The 27,147-nt window shown below is 51.8% G+C and overlaps 2 protein-coding genes across 4 annotated transcripts in view; one reads left to right on the top strand and one right to left on the bottom strand.

Annotated features, from left to right (window-relative positions):
* The window catches only part of PPP1R3F (protein phosphatase 1 regulatory subunit 3F), a 64,390-nt gene extending 58,148 nt beyond the window's left edge, over window positions 1-6,242 (bottom strand). Inside the window, exon 1 of one of the 3 annotated variants that reach the window (XM_055119926.1) lies at window positions 5,162-6,242. In XM_055119926.1, the coding sequence (XP_054975901.1) occupies window positions 5,162-6,162 (1,001 nt within the window). In that variant the 5' untranslated portion in view covers window positions 6,163-6,242. The remainder of the gene's footprint in view (window positions 1-5,161) is intronic. The other 2 variants (XM_055119925.1, XM_004606565.2) reach the window with 2 other exon arrangements.
* A 296-nt stretch (window positions 6,243-6,538) lies between these two features.
* Window positions 6,539-27,127, top strand: FOXP3 (forkhead box P3). The gene is made up of 13 exons (XM_055119931.1): window positions 6,539-6,722; window positions 10,218-11,017; window positions 19,530-19,764; window positions 20,276-20,380; window positions 20,471-20,609; window positions 21,436-21,523; window positions 21,595-21,699; window positions 22,736-22,823; window positions 22,980-23,060; window positions 24,557-24,707; window positions 25,487-25,563; window positions 26,680-26,781; window positions 26,973-27,127. Exons 3-13 carry the CDS (start codon window positions 19,552-19,554, stop codon window positions 27,120-27,122), a joined length of 1,299 nt encoding a protein of 432 aa, XP_054975906.1. The 5' UTR covers window positions 6,539-6,722; window positions 10,218-11,017; window positions 19,530-19,551; the 3' UTR covers window positions 27,123-27,127.
* The last annotated feature ends 20 nt before the right edge of the window (window positions 27,128-27,147 follow it).

Here is a 27,147-nt window from a genome sequence, read left to right as displayed (position 1 = left end):
AAACTTCAAGTTTGGAACCTGAGGCTAAAGGGAAGGGGAAGGAGAGAGACAGGCCAGAGGGCTAACAGGGCAAAAGGCTGAGCCTAGCCCCAAGGCAAGGGAAGAAAGGAAGTAGGAGTGTTAACCTTCAAAGAGAAAATCAAACCAAAAAAACCCACCTATGAAGGGCTGGAGAAAGAGCAGAGTGGGTAAGGCCCTTGCCTCACACCCCGCTGGCCACAGGTTTGATCCCTAGCACCCAGAATGGTCCCAGAGCCTCATCATCAGGAGTGATCCCTGAGCACTTCCGGGTGTAACCTAACATTCCCCCAAAAAGAAACCACTTATGGAACCTAGAAGGTGGAGGGTCAAAGCAAGTAGAGACAAGTCTTGGCGGAGGAGGCCAGTTAACAAAGAAGATGAGGAGGGCGACTGGGACTGACTGGGAGCAGTAGAAACAGAAAGTAGGGTGGAAGGCAAGAGTTTTGAAACCAGACCCTCTGGAGTGCAAAAAGACCAACAGGGGATTCAGTGAGAAGGGCAGTTACAAAGCTGTCCAGGAGAAAGGGAACTGAATATGTGCAACACTGGAACAACTAACCGAAAAAATGAAACCCAGAGCACAAGTGGGGAGACTGGCCTGCTGGACGCAAGGGACTTCCTCCTCCCTTGTAACATGAAGGAGGGAAATCAGTCTGCAGCCTCAGGGGGTGCAAGCTGCGGGGTGTTCCAATCTTAGGACTTCTAGTTGGTCTTTCGAAGCAGGAAATAAGTCTGAAGATAAAGAACATTTGAGTCACACCAGGGAGGAGACAAACTAGTGGGTCGTAAAAAACGAAGAATGGGGAAAATACAAGCCAGTTCTTGTGGCACCGCTCACCTGCTCAGCTCCGTGATGTTCTCACCTGGAAGGTACCTCTAAAGATCAGGGCTACAAGACCCCAGAGCCTGAGGAAACTGGGCTGGACAGGCCTGCCCGAGGAAGCGCACTGACAGCTGAAGGATCAAAATGAAGAGACAGCAAAGGGCGCAGGGACCCACATCCCAGGTGAGGGAAAAACCACAAAGGCCCTAAGGTGCCAAGAGGCAAAAGTACTTTGGAAATACACAGGTATCGGCACCCAGAAGGCAGAGAACAGGGTGAAGGGAGAGTGGGTGCTGTGAAAACTAGATTAAGTGGTACATCCGAAGGCCATGAAGCCACTGCCTTGGTCTTTCAGGAGGAAAAGGGCATCGGAGAAGGAAGTTAAGGCAAGGCAGATCAGGAGGGCTCCTCCAGACACCAGCCTGGGACTTTGAACTCTTAGAATCTCCACTTATTCATCCAGGAGAGTGAATAAAAACGTTTCACAGGAAATATCACTAGGACCAGTTGACAACAGGCAAATACTCAGTAAATGTCACTGCACGGAACAAGGTGTATGCCAGGTCTCTTGTAAGCAGCTTTCTGTACCTGACCATGCCAATCATATACCTCATAGCATCTTAGCACCAATCCCAGCTCCTTTCCCTGCTGGAGTCTAACACTGTGCCCTGTACACAGTTCGATAATCAGTAAAATGCTCACTAACAAAGCATCTCAAAAACCTAGGGGATTCTCAAAAGCCTGGTTCGGCACCCCAGCCTCTGCTGACCCTGAGCCACAGCCACCTCTGCCATGCCTCCACCTGATGTGGCTGCACCCACCACAATCAGCACGTGCCCTCTCCCACAGGGATCTGGAAGGTTAAGGCCCGACACAGTTTCTCCACAGGGCTGGGTTGCAGGGGGCAGCTGTTCTTCAACAGCACTCCAAGTCACCAGCAGCACACAGGATTTAAAACAAAAAAATAAGCTGAAATGTACTCGCCAAGAAAGCCACTGACCTACAAAGAAAATCTTATCGCTGATCTTGCAATGAGCGCCAACCTCCCCTTTGCAACAGCTGAGATCAGAAGATAAGGAAGCTATCAAAAAGCCATCTGCCCACTTAAAATAATATCACAAGTCATGTTAGGAACCACAGACCCAGGGCCAGATACCAAAACAATTGTCTGAACAGGCTGCTTCAATTTCTCCTTAAAACCACCCATGTGTTTTAAAAGAAAAACACCCTCTCCACCCACCTTGGCCCTGCAAGTTTTCTGATTTCTCTGTACCCTTCCTTTCACACTCTTTAGAATGACCAACTCCATTACCAAACTCTCACGCCTTACAGACAGAGCTTCCTCGACAGCCATCTGGGATGGCAACTTGGGATAAGTGACAGAAACAAACGAAAATCTGAGACCTTGGAATCACTTGGCTCCCTTGGATACCTTGGTCTGGAGTTGTGGTCACAGGAGGGACATACATTTGTAAAACCCATTGTACCCCACACTTATGATCCATATACTTTATGTAGCTATACTCAAAAAGGAGGGAAAAAAAACAGGACAAGAGGAGGACCAATAGATAGTATGGTGGGTGGCATGTTTGCCTTGAACACTGCTTACCTGGGTTCAATCCCCAGGACCCCATCTGGTCCCATGAGCCTGCCAGGAGTGATCCCTAGCACAGAATCAGGTGTAAGCCCTGAGCACCACTGGCTATGGCTCCAAAACTAAAAAAGTTTGTAAAAGAAGAATAGGACATCCTGGAAACACCGGAATTAAAACATGGAATTTTTCCTGAATCGTGCTGGGCCTTCAAGAGGCACAGTCATTTCGTTTGTTCATTTGTTTTTTAAAGAAATCCCATCCCTCGCACCACCCAGAGGTGACCCAGGTATCAAATCCTCTGGCCCTTGCATTGCACCTATGGAATGACTGCTTGAGAATTGAAGGTTCTCCTGAGCACTGTCTGGGATGACCCGCAAATTAAAAAAGGTTTGATTCCCAAGGAAAGGAGGTTGGAGAGATAATACAGCGGCTAGGGTGCATACTTTGCATGAGGCCAACCAGGTTCAATCTCCCACTCCCCACATGATACCCCAAGCCCTGACACAAATGATCCCTAAGCACAAAGTCAGAAGTAGCCCTGATCCCCAACAGGTGTGCCCCCCAAAACAAACCAAAGAAACCACCCTCAACTGGTTGATGACAATGTTCTGCATGCAAGAGCCCAGATTTTGATCCCTGGCACCATAAGCACCCAAGCACCACCAGGAGAGACCCCAAGCACTGAGCTGGAAGTATTCTCTGGTCAGGTGTGGTCCGCAAACAAACAAAATCCCTACCCAGCATCTCCTCCCTGGCCCTGGCCTTCAAGCTGAGTTAGCTTAAGCAAGCAGGCCAAATTCTGAGTCACCTCGGTCTCCCCTCTATTAAACAGGCCTGAGCACAGACAGCAGCTACATCACACAGCATGCACAGGACTCAGGAGCAAATCAATTTGAAGGCCTTAGCAGAGAGATAAGTAAATGCTGGCTGCTGTTTCCTTTCACACCTGCCACCAAGCTTCAGCTGCCTTGCCCATGTTTGCAGCACTCAATCTCACCAAGTGGTTGTTATTTCCCTTTAGCAGTTGAGAAAACTGAGGCGGACCTGGGGAGAGACTGAGACAAGGCCACAGGTCTTATGAGGAGCAGAGCAGAATTTGAAAAGAGAATCCAAGGAGACCCAGAAGAGAAACTCTGGCTAATGCGAGCTGCCAAGCCTAAGGCACAATTTTGTGCCAGCCTGTGTGCTGTGCACATCTACCCGTCTCTTAAGTAAGGGCTGAAATTACCTGTTTTTTACAGAGGAGGGAACATAGGCACAGTGCGGTAAAGTTGGCCAAGGTCACCAGGTCTATAGATGACAGGACTCAGATTAGAACCCAGGCACTCTTAGATCAGAATGCACACTCGTAATGCTGAAAGGAATGCCATTCTGTCCACCTCCCTGCTCCTGTCTAAGTCTTCAAGTTACTCTGGGGCTCACAGATGGTTGTGTGCCTCTGCGCTCACCTGGCCAGGCATTTCTGCCCCCTTCTCTCCCCAACCCCTCCAAGTCCCAACCCACATCTCCTGAGCCACTCAAAGCCTACAGTCTTGCCAGGACCACAAACACCTCGCAGATGATTCTCATCAAGCATATACAAAGTCCAAAAGCATGTTCCCAGTTCTCCCAGGAGCAGAGAAACATATGCATTTCCCCTACAGAGAGACAGAGAGACTTGATTTCTCCCAGACTAGCCTCTGGTGAGCTCCCCCAAGAATCCGGACTATTTGCAACCTTGAGAGAACTCAGTTTGAGAACCAAACCCTAGAAGAGTGTAAGGTGCAACAGCACAAAGGCCCTGAGCCACAAGTGCTGCTGCAAAACGGTTGTCTCTGCCAGAACCACTGTTTCCCTGGGAGCCCAAGGAATCAGATCCTCCATTCTGCAGGCTGCACACTCCCTCAGCATCTAACAGTAAAGAGAGTGCACAGACTTCAAAGGCAGACAGAGCTTAATTGCCAAGCAAGGCGTCATCATTTCCTCAACCAGTTTCGTCCTCTGGAGTCCTGTGCCCTGCTGAAATGAGCAGATTTCCCTGCTCTCTACAGGCCAGGCCCTGGGTCCAATCTGCCTGTATCACCGCCCTTCTCTCCAGCTCCAACATATCATCCCATTAGTCACATCAAGGTTATTCCAACCTCAGAATTTTAGCACTCGTGGGTTCCGCCTGGCTAGAAAAACCCTGGCTCCTGTGATTATGCATCACTACCCCTCTTTATCACTCAGGACTCAGTTTAAAAGGACACCTACTCCAAGAAGTCCTTCTAGGTTCCTTTGCCAACTCTCACCCAAAACCAATTATCTGTGCATAATTCTTACCATCATCTAAAGCCTTCCCCCTCAAAGACCGGCCCTGAATAGCCTATTTCCAGCAGCTACTCTCTCCTCAAACTATGGCCTTATTTGATTTCCCTTTCCTCTTCACCACTAACTTGTCCTACTTAAAGATCACACCTGCTGGCTTGTTTCTGCAAACTGTCTCCTACACGAGGAGCCTGTATGGTCCTGGCGGGCAGGGGAGATGTCTGTCTGGTTCAGGGCTTTACTGTGGAGCTCACTCAATGAACAAAGGCAACCCCAGGCATTAAAACATAACCTAGCACCAGTCTGAGCTCCGTGACGACACTTCGCCCTCCTCCCTAGCCTGATGACCAGGCCTGGGTGCTTCCTGGGTCGGGACGCTTTGGCCTCTCCCCTAGCCACAGCCCTGCACTGGTGGAGGTGGCGCTGGTAGACATTACCTGCGCCTCACTGGCTTCATGCAGCTCTTCAGCTGCCTGGCCTCAGCCTCCACTGGACCCTGGCACTCGGGCTGTGGCTCCAGCTGCTGCAGCTGCTGCTGCTGCGGCAGCCCTTCGGCATCAGTGGGTGTGGGAGCGGGTGCGATCCGAAGCAGGACTGTATAGTTTCGGCCGTGGTTGTTGGCCCAGAACGTGCCCTCGGGGGTCTCATAGCGCACCACGAAGTCCAGGCGCGCCCCATCGCCCGCGCCCTCAGCAAAGGGCAGCTGGAAGGCAAAGCGGTCAGTGCGGCCACCGTCGTCGGGCGAGGAGGCGGCCACCTGGCCAGGGCGCAGGCCAAGCGCCGGTTCCAGGACCGGATCGCCTGCTCCAGGTCCTCCTGCTCCTGCCCCCGGAGGGCTGCGCGGGACGTAGCGCGCTGGGTGGTCGCAGAAGGAAGCCCAGCCGTCGTGCGAGGCCCGCACGTGCACCGCCTTCTCGAAGGAGCGGTTCAGCACGCGCACCAACCCGCGCAGTACCGGCGGCCGCCCCCCCGGCACCCACACCCCGGCACCCCCGGGGACCGCGCCGGGAGGCGGCAGCAGCGCCTCCAGCTCCACCATGACGCGCCCCAAGCGCTCCAGACGGCCAGGCGCGGGCGGCAGCGAAAATGTGGGCACCAGGTAAAACCCCCCTCCAGCGGGCACGGGGCACAGCGTCGAGGGCTCGGAGCAAGCCTCCTCTTCCTCCTCCCCTTCATCCCCATCCTCGCCATCGTCGTCCTCCTCCGCCCCGCCGCCATCGCCATCTTGCCCGGCCGCCGCCGCCATCTTGCCCGCCCCGGGCCCGCCCCACGGCCGGTAGCAGCGCAGCTGCGCCAGCGGCAGCCCCAGGGCCTCGTCGGCGAAGAGCACCCTCCGCGGGGCCACCGCTGCCTCGACCGAGGTGCGGGGCTCGCCTGCGGCCGGCGAGGGGGGCGCGGGAGGCCGCAGCGGGGGCTCCACAGGGGCCGTGCGCGCCATATCGGCGGCGGCGGCGGCGGCGGCGGCACCGACGGCACCGGCGGCGGGCCCGGCGGGGGCAGGGCTTGCAGGGGCAGGCAGCCAATGGGAAGGCCGGGCCCAGGGCGCCGGCTCGCAGGGGGCGGAGACGGCGGCACGAAGAGTGATAGATCAGCGAGCCAGTCGAGGGCCGCGCACGGGTGACGTAGACGCGAATCGGGAGCCGAAGAAGCCCGAAGCCAATGGGGATGCTGGAGAATGGGCGGTGCGTGAGGTGGGATGATCGGGAATCAATGGGAGGCCAGTGAATGGGGGGCGGGTCAGGGGCCGGGATGAAGGGAGCCGGAGGCAAGCAAGTGCGGGAGTGTAACACCGGAGTCGGGCGCGGGTAGCAGGGCGGAGAGACCGGCGAGGGGGAGTGGGGGGCAGAGGGAGCGGACAGAAAGGCCCGGAAAGCGGGAGGCCCACGGCGAGCGTAGGAGGTGGGATGGACGATGGAAACGGCAAACATCCAATGGGGAACCGCGCGCTGCCGAGGAGGGATGACGATAATGGGCTGCCGCGAGCCAATGGGGCGTCTTGTAAGTGTACTTGCCTTCAAGGGGCGGTGTCAGGACGGAGGAACTTCCCAATATGGAAGTTTGAAGACCCAGAGGTGGTACTTGAGCGACCTGGAAGCGAGGTGGTGACTAGCCAATGGGGATGCCATAGTGGAGGCATTTGCGCCCTCAGAAAGGCAGGGCTGGAACGGGGTGACCCAATCATGAGGCTAAACAGTGTCTCCGGAAGGAGGGACACGTAGGCGGGATTGGAAACAGCGGAGTCAATCGGAGCATTTGGCGGTATGAAGGAGGGGACGAATCACCAATAAGGAAACCAGGGGAGAGAACGGTAGTGGACCCTAGAATGCCGGAAACCGTTTGGAAGAGTGCACCGTTTGTGGGTGGGTTTACGGACGCCCGACCCACTACTTCCCCAGGTCAATGACTTCCCAGAGCCCCCTGGAAACTTAGATAGCACCCTAACGTGAGATCTAAGACAGCATATGGATCTTCGTGTCTTAGTTACTAAATCTTCTCTGCCCACCACTGACCCTTGCTTGAGCGGTGCCCCAAGCCTAGAATGCTTATCGTAGCCTCAGCATTCTCAGGCAACACTATTGAACGGCCGAAAGAGGAATTGCTTTCCTGGAAAATTACTATATCGTAAATTCAGATCACCAAAACATAGCCTGACTGTGTCCGTCCCCCCCCCCCCCCCGCAACCCCCGGAGCTGGTTGGATATGTGTTAGGCGTGCTAATGTAATCAGAAGTCAAAGCTCTGCCTTCCTAGCACAACTCTGCACTCCATCCCACAGAATCCTCCTCACCCTCTTTCTGTCCCCCAGCGCTCTTCCTACTGTTCTCTCTCCGAGGCTCCTCCTGCTTCCTCCATCTAGTGAACTTTTATTCTTTGTGATCTCAATACCCATGGGAATTTGAGTGTAGATTCTGTCCACTAAATATGTCCCCCCACGCACTCCCACTCCATCCTGGGAGGATTTGCTGAATACCTAGTGTGTGCAAGGTTCTGACTCACAGCATACCTGTAGTATCCAGGATGTGTTCAGGCATCAAGAAGGAATGTTTTCATTAATTTCTTACATAATTTGCTCTGTATAAGGGCCAGAGAGATAGTACAGCAAGTAAGGCACTTGCCTAGCATGCCACCAACCTGGGTTAGATTTCCAGAACCTATATGGACCCCGGATCCTGCCAAGACTGATCCCTGAGCGTAGCACCAGGAGTAAGCTCTGAACACAGCTAGGTGTAGCCCCAAAACTAAAACAAATATTTTTTATTTAAAAAAATTTAAATAGGGGCTGGAGTGATAGCACAGCGGGTAGGGCGTTTGCCTTGCACGTGGCCAACCTGGGTTTGGTTCCCAGCATCCCATATGGTCCCCTGAGCACCGCCAGGGCTAATTCCTGAGTGCAGAGCCAGGAGTGACCCCTGTGCATCGCCAGATGTGACCCAGAAAGCAAAAAAAAATAACTTGCTCCATATAAATGTTTTTGTTAGAGATCCCTAACTATATAAATATTATACACACACAAATTACCATGAAATAGTGGAGGAACAAAAGCTTGAACCTTATTTTCTCTCACCTAAAATTTCAAGCTGATTAGGTAGTTAAAAAACTCTTTCCTGCCCGCTTACTTCAAACAGTTGCTATCCTTGTCTTGTCTATCATTGCTATCCAAGACTCCCTCGATATCCGTAACTCACCATTCAGTTTTTTCCAAACCTATCTTTTATTCACCCCTTCCATCGCCAGCACAATCATCATTGTGTGCATGAATTCCTGACGTCTCTCTCCCATGTCTCCTAGTTCCACCCTCAGATCCAGTATCATCCTATTCAGCCATTGAAGGGATCTGGCTAAATCCTTTCTGTGTTCAGAAACTGCACCCGGCCCCATCCTCCACTGCCAACTCCTCTCAGTGAAAAAATAAAAACAAACTCCTTGATGTGGCCTTTCAAGATCCTGCCGAGTTTACACCTAGTCCCTCTCTGACCTCTCTTTCCCAAGTTGACACCATGCTACCGGGACCAATTTCCCAATCTCCTTGGTAGACCTTGAGCAGATCATGTACACTCCCACCTCAGGGTCTTTGCATTGACTGTTTATGGTTCATTTTGTTTGGGGGACTGTATCTGACTGTGCTCTGGATTTACTCCTGGCTCTGTGCTCAGGGATCACTACTGGTGGAGCTTTGGAGGCCAATGTGATGTGATGGGGATTGAACCTGGTTCAGCCATGAGCAAGGCAAGTGCAATACTCACCGTACTATGGTTCTTTCCCCTGCATTGGCTCTTTTTTTCAACTAGGACTCTACAGGTATCTATACTGCTTCCTCCTTCAAAGCTTTTTCAAAGCCCCCCTTATCTGAGACTTTCACTGACCACTGTGTATGCTCCCACCCGCTCTGCCCAGGAAGACTTCCATGCCAGAGGATATAGTTCAATACCAGGAGGTAGTGTTCTCTGCCCATCTGCCCCACACTCCAGCCAGCCCTCCCTCTGCGAAGTTCCTGGTTCTCAGCTACAGTGATATTCCCATCCCCCACCCCAGCCCCACACAGGTGGGGCCTTCTGAGACTGGAGCCACCACCAGCAAAGTTTCTCTCCTTCTCTGAGAAGGCCTTACATGAAGCAAGTACCCAGAAGTGAGACCATCTAGAAAGGTGGGAAGAGGGTGTAGCCTATCCCTCTAAGCCTGAAAGAAAACCAGCCCCTCCCTCAGTGGGAAAAAGTACCTAGGAACCTACCTTGACTTCTAGCACGGATCTGGTTTCTAATTATACAAGAGGTAGAGGAAATGTCCAAGGGTGGAGCCATACCAGGTAGGGTGCACCCGAGTTTAATCACCAGGACCCCATATGGTGCCCCCCCCTGCCCCGCCAGGAGTGATCCTTAAGCATAGAACCAGGCGTAAGCCCTGAGCTCTGCCAGGTATGGCCCAAAACCAGAAAAAAAGATGTAGGAAATATTTAGACAGAAGTGGGGAAAAGTGGATTAAACTTGTTACCCCTGGCAATATCCCTAAAGTTGGCTCCCCAGTACTCTTTCCAGACAGGCACCCCTCTTGCTTCCAGCCACATACCACAACATCGGTGAAGCCTCTGCAGTCCACGTGCCCTGTAGGCCTCCAATTGAGACCCCCTTTAACTGGCTGTCGCCCCTGGCCAGCTTTAGGTCTCAGCGGTGACCCACCCTCAGAAGCCTCAGCCAGTGAAAGTTTTGTTTTGAACTGATGGTAGGAAGGGTTGGGTCTATTTTTTTAATTGTTGTTTGCTGATTTTTAGAAGCTCTTTTTTTCTATTCACCTTTTTTTTCTTGTCATCACAAAGCCAGGGTTATCAGGCCCCCACTGGGCTTTTTCCAGAAAGGTGAGTCTGAGCTGAGGGAAGAGCTCCTTTTTTGCAGGGTTTGCGAGATGAGGGAGGAAAAGAAGAGAAAGGGGAGAAGGGGTGGGTTGTTGGCCATTCTGTGTTTGCTATAAGTTCAAAATTGTTTCCAATTTCTTTCCCCAGGCCTGAAGCTAGTCTTGAAGAGAAGTTAGCACAGTTGATACATGACAGAACCCGGGCCATGCAGGGCTTGGGGAAACCAGAAACTGATGCTCTCGGTCGATGCTTCTTCTGGGACTATCAGAAGAATAGTTTTTTTCCTCCATTTTTTCCACCTGTCAAACAACCATGGTGCCTTGAGGCTGATCTTTCTTGCCGAGCTCACCTGCTAAGGAGAGACAGTCCATGGGCCAGTGCTTAAATAACGTATAAAGCTCACAAAGCATCAAGTTCTCAGAAGAAGCTCCCGTTCCCTGAACCTCCCTGTCATTGCATCTTCGATTTTCAAACCCGTGACCATCAGACTGGAGGAAACTTGGAGTTTTTCATGGCTCAGCACCATACATGACCTCCACGCCAGCTCTATGACAGTCGCACGTTGTGAGACTCCTCTGCTTCTCCATTTTTTCCACCTGTCAAACAGCCATGGTGACCTGATAGCTCCGAAAGCACAGCGGTGAGGCTCAGAGGAGACCATTTTTCAGACAAGTCCAGTGCCGTGTCAGGCACTCAAGATCAATGTCAGCCTTAAGAGGTGATGGTGGACATTCGGAATCCCTAATCTGTGGAAACTGGAACTTGTTGAGGTAGAAAGTGGTCAAGGCTCCAGAAGCAACAGACCATGGTGCGCCTGACTGTGCTAGGGTCGGGGTCTCCAGGACTTCCTGACTTCCACAAGGAGGGGTGCTTCCATGCCTGTGCCTGATTGGGACCTTCTCAGAGGTGGCAAGGAGGGCTTTGGCTCGGAGCTCTGGGGTCCTAAGGTGTGATATAGCAAGAATTGCTCCTCCTTTTTTCACTGGTGTTCAATGGAGTCTGAGAGGCACTAACTCTCAGACTCTTGGACTCTGTGAACAGTAGTGGATACAGGGCCCTCCCTGCCTTTCCCCATTCATACTTCTCAGAAGGTCTGCGGGAAAAGGATTACATGATTGTTGAGAACCACCCTCCCTGAGCAATAAGAGTGGTGATGAGCATGTCAATTTTTGCAAAGGGGAAACCGAGTGGTGACAAAGTGCAAACTTGGGAAAGGCAGCGCCATCCCATTGCCCTGGTGTTTCTCATCAGCACAAAGGGCCTCAACATCTCTGTTTCTTTCACCTGAGACCCTCAGTCACTTTTCACACAGAATGGTGTCTGCCTGCACAGATGCCCCTGTGATTTATTTGAGTTCTTTTCCCGTTTCTTTTTTCAACTGTGGTTTCTCATAAGCTTGTTATCTCATTGATTGCTACCTCTCACCTCTGTGGTGAGGGGAAGAAATCATATTTTCAGATGACTCGTAAAGGGCAAAGAAAAAAAAACCCAAAATTTCAAAATTTCCGTTTAAGTCTCATAATCAAGAAGAGGAGAAACAGAGAGAGAGTGTGTGTGTGTGTGTGTGTGTATGTGTGTGTGTGTGCGCGCACTTATGAGAACCCCACGATTATCAGTGCACACACTCATCAAAAAAGAGTTGGATTATTAGAAGAGAGAGGTCTGTGGCTTCCACAACGTGGTTTTTCTTCTCAGTATAAAAGCAAAGTTGTTTTTGATATGTGACAGTTTCCCACAAGCCAAGCTGATCCTTTTCTGTCGGTCCAGTTCCTCAAGGTGAGTAGCCTCGTTCTCCACTGACAGATGCACGTGCAGTGAAGGAACAGATTTGAGGTAGGCACTGAGGGGCCAAGGGCAAGCAAGACTCCTGCAACAACTAGGGTCCTGAGCCGGTAAGTTCTTTTTATTAAATGATTTGAGTCCTAAGAGATGCCAACAGGCCCATAGGTAAGCTCCTTCCTCAATGCTTGAGCAGAAACTGAGATCCAGACAGAGACTGATAAGTTGATGTGTCTCATATGTTGAAAACTGTGTCACCTGCCTGTATGTCTGGATTTCAGGACTTTGGCCCACTGGAAGGAAATACTGTGTGGGTCCAGTGGGAAATTTTAACCATGTCTCTGGAAGTTCAGACATACCTCTCAATAGTTCCCATCTCTTTCTTTGCTCACCCTCTCTTGGTCTTTCTGTGTTTTACTGCCCTGCTCTTTCTCCCTTCCCTGACACAGACTCCATCCCGCTTCCCTGTCTTTCTCTGGTTCGCATCATCTTCTCCACCTCCTCCATATTTTTTAATTCCGGTTTTTGGACTACTCTCCAGTACTCAGGGGTTACTCCTGGCTCTTCACTCAAGAAACAGTCCTAGCAGGACCATATAGGGTGCCGGGGACAAAATCTGGATTGGCTGCGTGCAAGGCAAGCACCCTACCCGCTCTATACTCTCTCGCCCCTCCATCTCCTCCATCTTGATCACATTCTATCTCTCTGCTTTCCTCCATTTCTCTCCCACCATCTCTTCTGATCTTTCATCTTGCCTCCCCCACCTGCCTGTTCAGCCAGCATAGAGCTTTGTATGCCATTGACACTTAGTAATAGTGCCTGGTGTAACCTTGCTGACGATATGGGCATTTATTTATTTATTTATTTATTTTTGCTTTTTGGGTCACACCTGGCAATGCACAGGGGTTACTCCTGGCTCTGCACTCAGGAATTATTCCTGGCGGTGCTCAGGGGAATCGAACCCGGGTCGGCCGCGTGCAAGGCAAACCTACCCACTGTGCTATTGCTCCAGCCCCGACGATATGGGCATTTATTTTTTTTTTTTTTGGTACTTTATCTACTTTCTTTTTTTTTTTTTTTTTTAATTTTTTATTGTGGAAAGTTACAAAGTTACAAAGTTTTCAGGTTTAAATCTCAGTTATACAATGCTCGAATACCCATCCCTTCACCAGTCGATATGGGCATTTAAAAGGCCAGACATTGTTTGGTTCCATGGAAGGAAGCTGCAACCTTTGTCAGATGAGCATTTTAGATGCCATTGTGCCTGGAGGTGCTTGAAAGGGGAACTTTGTGGAGGGTGGGGGGTTCTTCACGCCATTGTGAACCATGGTTTTGCCTGTATGGTCCAACCTAAGGCCTTCAGTTCCCAGCTCAGAGACCATGTCCAGGAACGGAGCAGGCTCTTCTGTGCTGAGGTGAGCTTAGCTTTGTAAGTTTAATACATAGCAACGGTTAGTACATAGCAACTGCTTGCTAAATGATAATTGTGATTATATTAACCAACTTGGGATTCCACTGTTGTTGGTTCTACCCAATTCAGTGAATAATTTGTAGATAACTAAAAGTTATTTCAACACACGAACTTGCAACCTGTCCTCACGTTGGCATGAGCAAAGATTGGTTTGACCAAGTATCAGTTGGTGGAACATTTGCCTCACTTTTAGCTTATTCCAGAATTGTCCCTGATTAATTGCTTGAATTCCTGAAAATTGATGTGTTGGGACAAAGGTTGTGCACACTTTAAAGGTTTCTCACCCTCCCTGCAACTCCTTCCAAAAAGTTGTCCTGGGGCCAGGGCAATAGTTCAGCAGGCAGGGTACTTGTCTTGTATGCAGTTAACGCAAGTCCAATCTCCAGCATCCCAGATGATCTCCCAAGCCTATCAGGAGCAATCCCTGAGTTTAAAGCCAGGACTAAGACCCAAGCACAGCCAGGAGTAGCCAAAAACCAAAAGAAAGGTCTTAATTTATACCCCCTTTACTCAAGCTAATCCTGAATTAAAGTTAACATTTTTAATTTTTTCTCCACAAAAAAAGATAAGAAAAAATATTGCCACATGATTGACTTTTGTATCCTTGTGTTACTCCAACTGTCTCGGCTGTTAGGGGCGTTGTCTTAGAGGTCGTGTCCTTCGTCCTACTCAGGCTTTCATTGTATTGATTTGTCACAGCTTTTTATTTCAAAAGGATATTAACCTTTCATCGGCCACATATACTGAGAAAATATTTCCCCTCAGTTCTTCATCTGGGTTTTTTTTCTATTGGTTTACAATGTTTGGTGATGCTTATGATGTTTTTATATAGTCAAATAGGTTACTCTGTCTTTCTGTGGTTACTGTCTCTGGTTTTGTGCTTAGAAAGTCCTTTCCTACTTGAAAATGAAATCAAATGTTAGCCTCTAGTCTCCTTTATGGCTTCATTTTTTCCACTTACTGTAGAGGTTAAGAATGGGTACTGGAGCCAGACTGTCTGGGACAAACCCAGGCTCACCCTAAGACCTCTGTGTGATTTTTTAAGCCTGGGTTGAACCTCTCTATACCTCCATTTCCTTGTTTGTAAAGTGATGAGAGTAGAATTGACTTCAAAGGATCATTGGAAGAATCAAATCTATTAATCATCCTAAGTGCACAGTGCCTGCCATACACTAAACCCAAGATCAAGATTAAATATGATTTATCTCTTTAATGGAGCTGGAGTTTACTTTAGGGCGTGTGATGATGTCCACTTTTGAGATTGCACAGAGAGAATTTGGTGAAAAAATAGACTGATTATACCGTAACTTTACACACACACAGACACACACACTGCCCAGTGATCCCAGAAACATTTGTTACACAAACCGTCCTCCACATCCCCTGTGGAATGTGAAATGCCACATTCATCACAAGCTGGATTCCCTCTCTGCGTAGGTCTGTGCCTGAGCTTTCTCCTCTGTTCTGTTCCGCAGTGTCTGCTCTTGTACCAGAGCCATACTGCTTAGCTGACTGTGTAGTTTTATAATCCAGAGCATGACCCAGCCATAGCACTCCAGCCTGCATCTTTCTCTTTGTTAATTCCTCCTTATTTCAGGTAGTGTCCATTCCTCCAGCCACAAACCAGTAACTTCCTTGGTGTTTTATTTGTTTTGGGGGGCCATATCTGGCAATGTTGTGGGCTTACTCCAGACTCTTGTCTCAGAGATCACCCCTGACTGGCATGGGGGACTTTATGAGGTGCTGGGGATCATACCCAGGTTAGCCACGTGCAAGACAAGCACCCTACCCACAGTACTATCACTCCGGCCCCAACAACCATTCTTACTTGGGTTTATCTTGCCCCACTCTATCCCTGCCCTCCCTGTGTTGTTTTTCTGTCTCTTCTTTTTTTTTGTGAAGGTTGGGTTGAGGTCATACCCAATGATGCTCAGAAGTTATTTCTGCCTCTGCATTCAGGAATCACTTCTGTTGGTGCTCAGGGGACCATATAGGATGCAAGGAATCAAACCTGGGATGGCCGCATGCTAGGCAAGCGCCTTACCCACTATATTATCTCTCCAGCCCCTCTTTCTTTCTGTTTCTCTGTCCCTGTCTTTGTACTCCTCTGGCTTTCTGCTCCTATGGGTTCATCTCTCTACTCCCTGCCTTCATTTCTCTCCTCTTAGACCCTCTCACTCTGGGTCTGTCTCTCCCATCTCTCTCTCTGTCTCTCTCTCTCGGTATCCCTGTCTCCCTGCTCCTCTGTTTCTCTCTCTCTTCATCTCTGTATGACCCCATCAGTTAGCTAGTCCTCTGGTTTGAGAGAGGTAGCTGTTGACTCAAAATCCTGCACACTCATAACAACTCACTGAGATTCAGAGCACCAGGGTCCTAGTCTCATCTCCTGAACACTTCTCCCTTCCCCTGTCTCCAGAAGGGAAAACTTGAGGCCAAGAGATGGGCAGGTGGAGACTGGAGCAATAGCACAGTGGGTAGAGCATTTGCTTTGCACGCGGCCAATCTGGGTTCGATTCCCCATCCCGTATGGTTCCCCTGAGCACTGCCAGGAATAATTCCTGAGTGCAGAGCCAGGAGTAACCCCTGTGCATCGCCGGGTGTGACCTAAAAAGCAAAAAGAAAGAGAGAGATGGGCAGGAGGGTCTCTCCCAAGGTCTCATAGAGATGCAGTAGCAGAACCAAGACTTAAACTGAGAAATCTCAGTGGGACCCTTGACCCTATCTCCCCCCAGTTTCAGGCCTCAGTTTCCTTCTCAGTCCCATGATGAGGGAATGAGGTCCTGGAATCACCCCAGGTACTGCCATTTCCCCTTCTGCCTTTTGATAAGTTTAGTTTTAGTTTTTTAAGAGAGTGGCCACAGTTGGTGGTGCTCAGGGAACCCTATGGGATGCTGTGGATTGAACCCAGGTCAGCCACATGCAAGGCAAATGCCCTACCTGATGTACTACTGCTCTGGTACCAGCCTCCTCATAAGTTGGCTCCATGGACCCTACACGGGGCCCAGTTTCATGAGAACTAGTCTGGGCGCGGTTCCACGGAAAATGAATCAGAAAACCTTCTGTCCAGAGGAAAGAACCTCAGTCAGATAGTCTGACTGTATGTCTAGCATTGGCCTCTCTGCTCTATTTGGGAGCTCCTCCAGAGAGCTTCAGGGGGATCTCTACTCACAATGGCCGAAACATCTGCTCCCCATAGTGGCACCCTTGCCAACTGTGCCCTCACCCCCTCCCCTACCACTCGATCTTCAACAGAGTGCTGTAAGTTCAAGAACACTGTGCCAGAATGGACAGGAAGGTCTCAAGGTGTCCATTTACCAGTCATGGTGTTTGGCTAAGTGTTTCAAGAGCACTGACTGGGAGATGGTCACTATCACTGTCCCAACTGCTGTCCAAGTAGAGTTAGAGCTAGGTAACAGCAAAGCCTTGGCCCCAGGTTGGAGAGGAATAGAGGGAAGGAAGCCTAGCTCACCACTACACTACCAACGGGGGACAATTCTGCTCCTCCAGCCTGTCCACAACTAAGAAGGGAAGTTGGTTGCCTGGAAGCCCTAAAAAGTAAATAGTGAGTTTACTGTCCTTTTAGGAGTTCAAAGGAGTTCTATGGAGTCCCGACAACACATGGGCCTTCATACCCTAAGATGCTATAGACCCATGAACTCAACAGAGTTGATGGGTTTGAGAGCCTGGGATCCTTTTAATCTTAAATGATCCTGATGTAGTATAGTTTGGAGATCCCAAGGATTCAGAAATCAGTGGGGTCTTCATGGCACTCTCCAAGCACCAAACTATGTGTCTCTGCGGAGCCCAAAAAAGGCCAAGGCTATGGACCCAGGGCTTGTCATAGTTGGCCAAATGGACGTCACATACCACATCCGCCACACCAGCTGCTGGATGGGCCAGCCAATTCTCGGAACGAAACCCGTGGGGTGGGTGGGGTGGGGTATCTGCCCCTTTCTTTTCTTCCTCCGTGCTGATGAAGCCAGGCGCATCCGGCCGCCATGACGTCAATGACGGGAAAATGCGGGGAAGTCAGGGCCGTGTGACAAGAGAGCCCAAAGGCAGACCCTGATACAAAAACACATTCTGTATCCTCCACGCAGGTTCTGAGAAACAGAAAGGGGCGCCCCAACAGACAATGCAGGAAACTGGCTGCCCAGCTTGGCCCTCCGGGTCCCCACCTCCAGACAGCATATCTGTGTCCCCTTTCTGAATTTCTTTTTGGTTTTTTGGGTTTTGGGGTTTTTTGTTTGCTTGCTTGTTGTTTTTGTTGTTTTTACTCATGGCAGTGCTCAGGGAACTGTTTGGGATGAAAGGGATTGAACCCCGGTTGACTGCATGCAAAGCAAGCACCCTCCCATCTGTGCTATCACTCTGGCCCCTCACATCAGTTTTCTGAGAATGTTTCTTCGCTTCCTGGAGTCAGGCCATCCCAGACATGTTGGGGAGACTTCCTAAGAGCTCTGGCCCAGTATCAGGCAGCTTCATATGTGACCAGAGGCCAGCTGTATGGGCCAGGGTGGTGGGAAACAGCCATTTGCCAACAGCCCATCAACATCAACAACAGCCATTCGCCAACAGCCCATCACTTTATGGGCTCAGCTTTATGGAACATAAAACCTCCATTTATTTATAGATGGGCTTTGTCTCACAGGTCTGGACGCTCCAAGTCTGAGATCAAGGCGCTGGCAGAGTTGGCTCCAACTAGGCCTGTGAGGGACAATTTGAGAGTCCCTCTCTCTTGGCTTCTGGTGGCTTACTGGTGTTCCTCACCTTGTAGACATATAACCATGATGCCCACCTTCACTGATTCATCCATATGCCCATTCATTCACACACCGTCTCACAGTCAATGACATTTCTCTCAGCCCTTCTTCCTGAGCCTCCACAGATCCAGATCCAGGCATCTGGTGATCCCAGTATAATAGCACCCCCGCACACATACACACACATGCCTGCAACCTCCCTCAGTACCACAGCTCTGACAACTTACAGGACCTGAAAGCAGAGGAAAGAAGGATCAGATGCACCCCCAGAGTCCCGCTGGACTGCCTCACTTAGCTCTGTGCGGATGTGTGTGACAGCCAGTGCTGCAGGCACAGTGGGAAGCTTGGGAGGCATGCACACATGCACGTTCTGTGGAGACAGAGGGGAGCTTGCAAGTCACCATAGGAATGGAACACTGCCCACTCCAATGGATCCCCTTTAGTCAAATAGAGCTCGGACTGGGCAACCCTTGCCAGATCTGGCTTCCCCTTAGATTGGAATTCCAGGATTCCCAGGTCACAAGGTCCTGCCTGATGGTAAATGTCAAGCCCTATGGCATTGCCTAGAGCCCTTGAGTAGGGACTTCTGGATAGGACCTGGCCAGGGGAAGAGGAGGAAGTGTGAGCATAAACAGGGGGCATGGGCAGGGGGGAATTACAGGAGTGCCCTTGTACAAAACCTTGAGTGAAAATGGTTAGCATCAACTTGGCTAAGGAAGGAATTGTATCAGGGTGCCAACAGGCCCCTGCTTTCTCCCCTCCTCACTGGCCCTACCATGCCAGCTTTGTGCAGGTCAGAAGTTCCCAGATGACTCGGTCTTGCCCTTACCAGATGAGTTCCAGAAACTTCGTACTCGGCTGCCCCTGAGCATGTCTAATGCCAGACTCTGAGTGTGCATCCACCCCTGGGTCATTATCCCCAATCCTACAACCCACCCCCCGACATCTCACTTTGGTCCTTCCAGCAGCCCAGACTAATACCCAAGTCTTAGAGACCCTCCATCCCACGTGATCTCTGCAGCCTGCTAGGAGATTTCACCTAGATCTAGTCTGCAGCACCCTCAGAAGCCACCCACTCATGAACAGCCCTTGCCCAGACTCTGGGTCTCTACCACTGCTTGCTTGGTACATGGTGTTCACCCATAGCCCCACTGCATTCATGCTCATCTTCCGTGAAGAAGGTACAGCCTAACCAGGGCTTAACAGCGTGTAGAGGCATTGGGCCAATGCAGAAAGCCAGGCACGCCTGTGGTCCTCACTGGAGCTGGGGGGTAGTAAATACATGCAGGTGCACGGGCAAAGTTGGGATACAGCTGAGGGAGCTCTCTGAGTCATGCCCCAGCCAAGGCCTGCTGGGACCAAGGAACAAACCCATGGAATCAAGTATTCCCAGTGCACAAACATACCTACCACAACATGTAACTCCATCCCCCTCTGTCCCCACAGCCGGCTCTTAGACAAAGGCCCAATGCCCAACCCCAGGCCCACCAAGCCTGCAGCCCCATCACTGGTGCTCAACGCATCCCCAGGAACTTCGCCCAGCTGGAGGGCAGCAACCAAGACCTCTGACCTGCTGGGGAGTAAGGGCCTGGCAGCTGCCTCCCAGGAACGGGACCTTCGAGGGGGGGCCCATGCTGCCACCTGCTCCTCCTTGAACCCCATGCCACCATCACAGCTGCAGGTGAGGCCCAGGGCCCAGGATGGGGCAGGCAGGGTGGGGTACCTGGGCCTATAGGTGCCGACCTTTACTGTGGCACTGGGCGGGGGGCCCAGCTAGGGCACAGGAAGTGGTTTTCTGGGTCCCAGGCGAGTCTGTGACTTATGCAGATGTCACAGGGCCAAGGAAGTCCCCACTTCGCAGGTCTCAGAGATCCGAGGCTCGCTACTTCCCATCCCTGTCTCAGGAGAGAAGACTGTATGGTGGTGGTGGTGGTGGTGCGGTGGGTAATGCCCTGTCTACCTGGCCCCATATGGCAGAGGGGAAGGGCCGGGGCCCCCAGGAGATGGATGAGCAGACAGAGCTGAGCCCAGAGGTGTAATCCCACAAAGCCCATCGCTCTGAGCCCCAGTAGCCACCTGGGTAAAATAGGAATGGCCACGGGCCTAGCAGGTGTGAGCAAGAGAATAGGAATGAGACATGTCGAAGCAGGTGGAGCAGGGTCGTATGTCACCCTCCTGCCTTGTCCCTGCAGCTGCCTGCGGTTCCCCTAGTCATGATGGCCCCATCCGGAGCCCGGCTGGGCACCTCGCCACACTTGCAGGCCCTCCTCCAGGACAGCCCACAGTTTCTGCACCAGGTACAAAGAGGAAACTTGTGGGGAGGAGTGAGGGAGTGGACGGGAGAGGTGGAGTGGGTCTGGCCGTTTCACGCCCATGTGTGCCCCCAGCTGTCCACAGTGGAATCTCATGCCCGGACCCCGGTGCTGCAAGTACGCCCCCTCGACAGCCCAACTATGATCAGCCTCCCGCCACCAACTACTGCCACCAGCGTCTTCTCCCTCAAGACCCGACCTGGCCTGCCACCCGGTAACACTTTGCCCTGTGACTCCCCAAAGTCCCCAAGTCCCGAAGCAGCACAAGCTGCTGACTTATGACCCCCCAAAGAGATCAGGGGTGTTGACTCTGATCATCCGGGAAACTCCAGCCTCCCCCAAATGTCAGGCTCAGAATCTTAGTGCAGTGTGCAGAATGTCAAAAGTCCCAGAGCCGCAGCTCTCTGCAAAGGTACTCCAAATGTCAGCCCCGGGGGCTAGAACGACAGTACAGCAGGTAGGGCACTTGCCTTGCATGCAACCAACCTGGATTCAATCCTCAGCATTCCACATGGTCTCCCAGGCACTGCCAAAACTGATTTCTGACTACAGTCAGGAGTGACCCCTGAGCACCACCAAGTGTGGCCCCAAAAACAAACAAAAAAATTAATATGAATCCTGGTGAGGGGTTGGAGCAATAGCACAGCGGGTAGGGCATTTGCCTTGCATGCAGCCAACCCGGGTTCAATTCCCACCATCCCATATGGTCCCCCTGAGCACCGCCACGGGTAATTCCTAAGTGCAAAGCCAGGACTAACCCCTGAGCATCGTCAGGTGTGACCCTAAAAGCATATATATATATATATATATATATATGTATATATACATATATATACATATATGTGTGTGTGTGTGTGAATCCTGGTGAATGTCAATCTAGGGGCTGCTTCCTGTGCCTGAGATATGAGGAATCCCAGAAAGGCACCAGGAGTCAGGGTTCAGAAGGATTGTTAGATGCCCAAAAGGAGAGGCTGGGGTGGCTGAGCTTCCAACACCAGCCTGCAGTGCTCACAGGTACCCTGCTCCCTCCCTTCCTTCAGGAATCAACGTGGCCAGCCTGGAGTGGGTGTCCAGGGAACCAGCAGTGCTGTGTACCTTCCCAGGCACCAGTGCACCAAGGAAGGACAGGTCAGTGGGTGTAGCCGGGAAGGGCCCCCTCCTAGATTTCCCTTGCCCTTGACACCTTCTGTTCCCCCCAGTACCCTCTCAGCCGGGCCCCAGGGCTCCTACTCACTGTTGGCCAATGGTGTGTGCAAGTGGCCTGGATGCGAGAAGGCCTTTGAGGAACCCGAGGACTTCCTCAAGTGAGTGGCATTGACCCATTCCAGTCCATGGCATTGTGGGCGGGGGTCAAGGGTGCAAGCCTCATCCCCATAGGTAGTAAGGTGCAAGGGGCCAGAGTTGAGAGTGCAAGTTACATTCCCCATCTCTCTCCTACACCTACTGTGCCACCTTGTGCCAGTGATATCACTTTCATAGGCCTCAGTCTCCTCTTCTGTATGATGGGCAAAATGAACAGATGGGTGCTACATTCCTCTCCAGTTTACTCAGAAACTGAGACTAGAGTGCTGAAGTGTTTCGGTCAAGGAGATCTGGTTCCTCCATGATGGAGCAGGAATTTGACCCTGGGGAGCCAGGCTTCAGGATCTGAATTCCCAACTGCTTTGCCCTGCCAACACTCAAGCTGGATTTTTTATTTAACACTGAAGTCTAAGTCTCTCTCTCACACACACATATATTCTCTCTCTCATACACTTTAACACATACTCTCACACTCATACACACTCACACACTCACACATTCTCACACACACAATCTCATTCTCACGCACACTCTCTCGCACACATACACATTCTTTTTCAACACATCTGGTTCTCTCCACAGTCAGTCCTTGGCACAGCACGGACTGTAGAATTGCCTTTCCTGTGCTCCTCTACTCAGCCCGCTTTCCGGCAGCCTCCTGCCTTCAGGCCTCATACCTACTACATGCAAAGAGCATGTACTAGGGCTGGAGCAATAGCACAATGGGTAGGGCGTTTGCCTTGCATGCGGCCTACCCGGGTTCGATTCCCAGCATCCCATATTGTCCCCTGAGCACCGCCAGGAGTAATTCCTGAGTGCAGAGCCAAGAGTAACCCCTGAGCATCGCTGGGTGTGACCCAAAAGCAAAAAAAAAAAAAAGAGCATGTGTTGAGGGAACAACAGGTGTGGGGGATACTTAAATCAAGAGAAGGGAAAGGTGAACCATGAGCACCCCCACCCCCACCCCCCACATCCTCTTGGAATGCAGAGCACTGACGCTGGGCCACCACAGTCATCCCATGAATCCCCACTCCCCAGGCACTGTCAGACAGACCATCTCCTGGATGAGAAGGGCCGTGCGCAGTGTCTCCTTCAGCGTGAGGTGGTCCAGTCCCTGGAGCAGAAGGTGATGTAGCCGTGCGGGGAGGGACAGCACAGGGCGGGGGCAGAGGACGACACTGGTTCTGCCTGGGCCAGGAGTCCAGCTCCCCCAGGATGGAGGCCAGCCTGAAGAAAAGGGCAGACACTCAGGCCGAGGCCTCACTTGGTATGACCCTCATAGCTGGTGCTGGAGAAGGAGAAGCTGGGAGCAATGCAGGCCCACCTGGCCGGGAAGATGACTCTGACCAAGGGAGCTTCTGTGGTGAGCCACCCCCATCCCCAGTGGGGCCTTCACGGGACTGGTTTTTGAACCCAGCCCTGGGCTCACTGGTCCCAAGTCCCCAGATCCAAACATCCCCAGCCCTGCGGCTCTGCTCCATCCAGTCACAACTGCTCTGACCCTCAGAACCCACAATCTGCCCTGAGGGCTGAGCACGTGATCTGTGTGACGGAAGCCTGGACACCATCCCTGGCTGTACATGGTCCCAGAGCCACAGTCAGGGTGACCCCCCCTCCCCTGCTGATCACCATGGGGAGTAACCTCTGAGGAACTGCCGGGTGTGGCCCTTCAACCAAACCAAAACACCCCGGCTTGGAAAAAAAAAAAAGATGCCCAAACCTCCTGGTGTCCTGAAGGCAGACCCAACTGGTAGGACTGGCTCTGGAGCTCAGAGAATGAAATTGCAGGGCCCATGTGCCAAGATGGTAACTGCAGCATGTGAAAAGGTGGTCGAGGTGGGGGGAATGCCCAGATCCCATCTTCATGAAGCTGCCTCTGAGCATGTTGTTTTTTTTTTAATTTTGAGCCACGCCCACTGCTGCTCAGGGGTTACTACTGGCTCCACACTCAGGAATTCCTCCTGACAGGGCTCAGGGGACCACATGGGGCATCAGGGTTTGAATCTACGTCAGCCACCTGCGGGACAAGTGCCCTAACCTCTGGCCACTGGCCACTGCCTCTGAGTATTTTGCAGGTTTCAATTCTTTCAGCCCTTGTGATGACTCTGTGAGTCTGGCTTTACTGTCTTTCCCATTTCAGATGAGGGAAATAGAGGCCACAAGGCTTAGATGACTTCCCCCATGTCACCACTTGGGATGGCGGCATAGAGGAGCCCTGTCCAGCCCTTGCTCAGGGTCCTAGCATCTGGGAGCTGTACGCACCCAGCATGCACCCAGTCCGGAAATCCATAGCAGCCCAGGCTTGAGTCAAGGCTGCCCTTGTTTTGTGAAACACTGAAGGGCCGGAATTGTAGCTCAGCAGCACTGCATTTCCCTGACATGTGTGAGACCAACAGGTTGCATCCTCTGCCCCACCAAAAAAAAAAAAAAGCCAAAACAAAAAACATTTTAAATTCAAGTGGAGGGACTGGGCCCTCCTCAGCAGGCCAACTCCTTGCCTTGCATGCAGCTAGCCCATTGGGCACTGCATAGGGTCCCTCAGGCCTCCCAGGAGTGACCCCTGAGCCCAGAATCAGGAGTAAGTCCCGAACACACCACTATATGTGGCCAAGCACCTCCCCTGCCAATAAAAATTCAAACGGAAGGCTGAAGAGGTAGCAGGAAGGGCATTTGCCTTGCACACAGCAGATCCAGGTTTAATCCCTGGCACCCCATATGATCCCCCGAGCCTGATAGGAGTGGTCCCTGAGCAGAGCCATGAGTAAGCCCAACTTACTCCACTGTGATCCCCCCAAATTTTCAAGTGGAAAGTTGAAGCCTATGGGGTCACCAATCTTTCTGCCCTCACCCCACTCCCAGGCTTCAGTTGACAAAGGCTCCTGCTGCATTGTAGCTGCAGGATCCCCAGGCACCACTATCCCGGCCTGGCCCGGCCCCCACGAAGCCCCCAGTGGTCTGTTTGCTGTGCGGAGGCATCTCTGGGGCAGTCATGGAAATAACACATTCCCAGGTAAGGATGTTCTGTGCTCCCCACAGTGGCCCCCGCCCCATCCCCTCACTGGCTACACTCCATTGTCTTTTGGCGAGCATGCTGATGGTGAACAGCTTCCTCTCAGTCCTCCTGTGGCCTTCAGGGGTCCCAAATGAGTGTTTCTCAGGTTTCACCCTGTCTCCCTTATGAACTGGGGTCTTACTCAGTACTACAACCCCTCATTTGGTCATCAGAAAGTAGTGAAGGGGGAGGAACAGAATAATAATGCAGCAGGTAAGGCATCTGCCTTGCATATGACCGATACAGGTTCAATTCCTGGCATCCCATATGGTCCCCCAAGCCACCAGGAGTAATTCATGAGCATAGAGCCAGGACTCACCCCCTGAGCACCATTGGGTATGGCTCTCAAACAAAAACAAAAACCAGTGAACGGGCCAGAGCGATAGTACAGTGGGCAGTGTGCTTTCAATCCCCAGTATCTCATATGATCCCTCCCCCAAGCCTTGTCAGGATTGATCAGAGAGCACAGATCCAGGAGTAAGACTTGAGCACTGCCGAATGCCCCCCCCCAACCAAAAACATAAACAGAAAGAATCTTTGAGAAGAATAACACATGATTTGCAGAGAGAAGTACAGGGAGTCAATGATCGCATTTATGTCAAGCACTTAGGACAACAGTATTTCGGGGTTCCCATGCAGTACAGAAGCTGGAGAGTAGGAAGAGGGAAAGAGGGAGGTGACGGAAGTGAGGAGTCACTGGAGGGTCCCTGATTCTCTCACCATCCCCCTCACCCCAGAGTTCTTCCACAACATGGACTACTTCAAGTTTCACAACATGCGGCCACCGTTCACCTACGCCACCCTCATTCGCTGGGTAAGCAAGCAGCTCAGACCCAAGGGAAGCAAGACAAAGGGTGTAGGGGATGACTCTCAGACTCCTAGCCCCCACCCCTCTGAGCGCCTCCAGAGCAGACTCTTGCAATAACCTTTGCCTTGGCTGTGATGCCCACATTGGCTTCACCCAAACCTAAACCCTGCCTAGACCCAAGCTAAATTCTGGCCTGAAACCTATCCCTTTTCTGATAGGCCCCCCTCTACCCCACCCTGACCCTGTTCCCAGACCCCCAATGCATCTCTATGATCTCTGCCTTTTGGTCATGCCCCGCTCCACTCCAGGTTGTATCCCAGTGCCTTTCCCAGCTGGACATCCCTGAGAGGTCAACAATTTTCACTGTATCCCACCCTACAGCCTTCCTCACCTCACCCCATCCCAACCCCTTTTTTTGGAATCCCACTTAGGCTTTCCCAGTATATTCTCCAGGGCCCACTCAGATACTCATCTGAGGCTTCCTCACATTCTGTCCATCCTGATCCACGCCCTCACTGCAGCCATCATCACTGTCTCTCAGTCCCACTCCTAAACCCAAACAGGGCCAAGTCTCCCATCCCTGAGCCCCATGCTACCAACCGCAGTGTCACTGCCACCAACCTCGCTCGCGACCAGGAGCCTAAACAAAAGCCCAACACAGGAAGGAGCTAGAAAATGGGCCCACTGTGGAACCCTGACCTAACACCATGCAGCAACCAATCCTCACCCCTTGACTCACCCAGTCATCCTGCCCTGTTTGTTAATCAACCCCTTCCCTTGCCTTGAACTCTACTTGGCCTTTGACCCCCACCCTGCATTTACTTGTCCTCCTCCTGGCCTTTGACCACCCTAAGCCTTGAAGCCTCCAATCCCGCTCCAAGAATCTCAACTCTATCCCTGGCCTTTAGTCACTGAAACCCCACCCTGATCTTGGTGGCCTCCCAACCAGGTCAGTGCTGCTCCTTGACCAAATCTTATCCTAGCCCTCCCCTCTCCCCAGATCAAAGCCTATGTGTCCCCCCACATCCTCTCCCTCTGCCTGTTCCAAACCCACCCCATGTCACATGACCCTTTCTAAGCCTGACCCCGCACCCTTACTTACACACCCCCCTCAACCTCCAGGCCATCCTGGAGTCTCCCCAGAAGCAGCGGACACTCAACGAGATCTATCACTGGTTCACACACATGTTTGCCTTCTTCAGGAACCACCCATCCACGTGGAAGGTGAGCACCTCTGGAGGTGGCAAGGGGCTGGTATGGCACTGAGTGACACCCCCAAAACATCCAGGGCTGGGACAAGCCCAGAATTAGGTGGATCTGGGGCAGGGCTTAGAAGTTCTGAGGGAAGGGATGGGAGGTGGGGTTCAATGACCTCCAAGGATGACGTGCCCACTGGGTTGGTCATCTTCCCATAGAATGCCATCCGTCACAACCTGAGCCTGCACAAGTGCTTTGTGCGGGTAGAGAGCGAGAAGGGCGCGGTGTGGACGGTGGACGAGTTCGAGTTCCGGAAGAAGAGGAGCCAGCGGCCCAGCCGGTGCTCCAATGCCACCCCTGGCCCCTGACCTCAAAACCAAGGAAAGCAGGAGC

The sequence above is a fragment of the Sorex araneus genome, chromosome X, assembly GCF_027595985.1.
Source record: "Sorex araneus isolate mSorAra2 chromosome X, mSorAra2.pri, whole genome shotgun sequence".
Classification (NCBI taxonomy): domain Eukaryota; kingdom Metazoa; phylum Chordata; class Mammalia; order Eulipotyphla; family Soricidae; genus Sorex; species Sorex araneus.
This window is presented reverse-complemented; position numbering and strand designations above follow the sequence as displayed.

Bases quoted from the DNA above. Each gene is read 5' to 3' on its own strand.
- FOXP3 (XM_055119931.1), top strand. From the start codon at position 19,552: ATGCCCAACCCCAGGCCCACCAAGCCTGCAGCCCCATCACTGGTGCTC. The intron at 20,381-20,470 runs GTACAAAGAGGA...GTGTGCCCCCAG, and splicing joins GCCCACAGTTTCTGCACCAG to CTGTCCACAGTGGAATCTCA. The intron at 21,524-21,594 runs GTCAGTGGGTGT...TGTTCCCCCCAG, and splicing joins AGTGCACCAAGGAAGGACAG to TACCCTCTCAGCCGGGCCCC.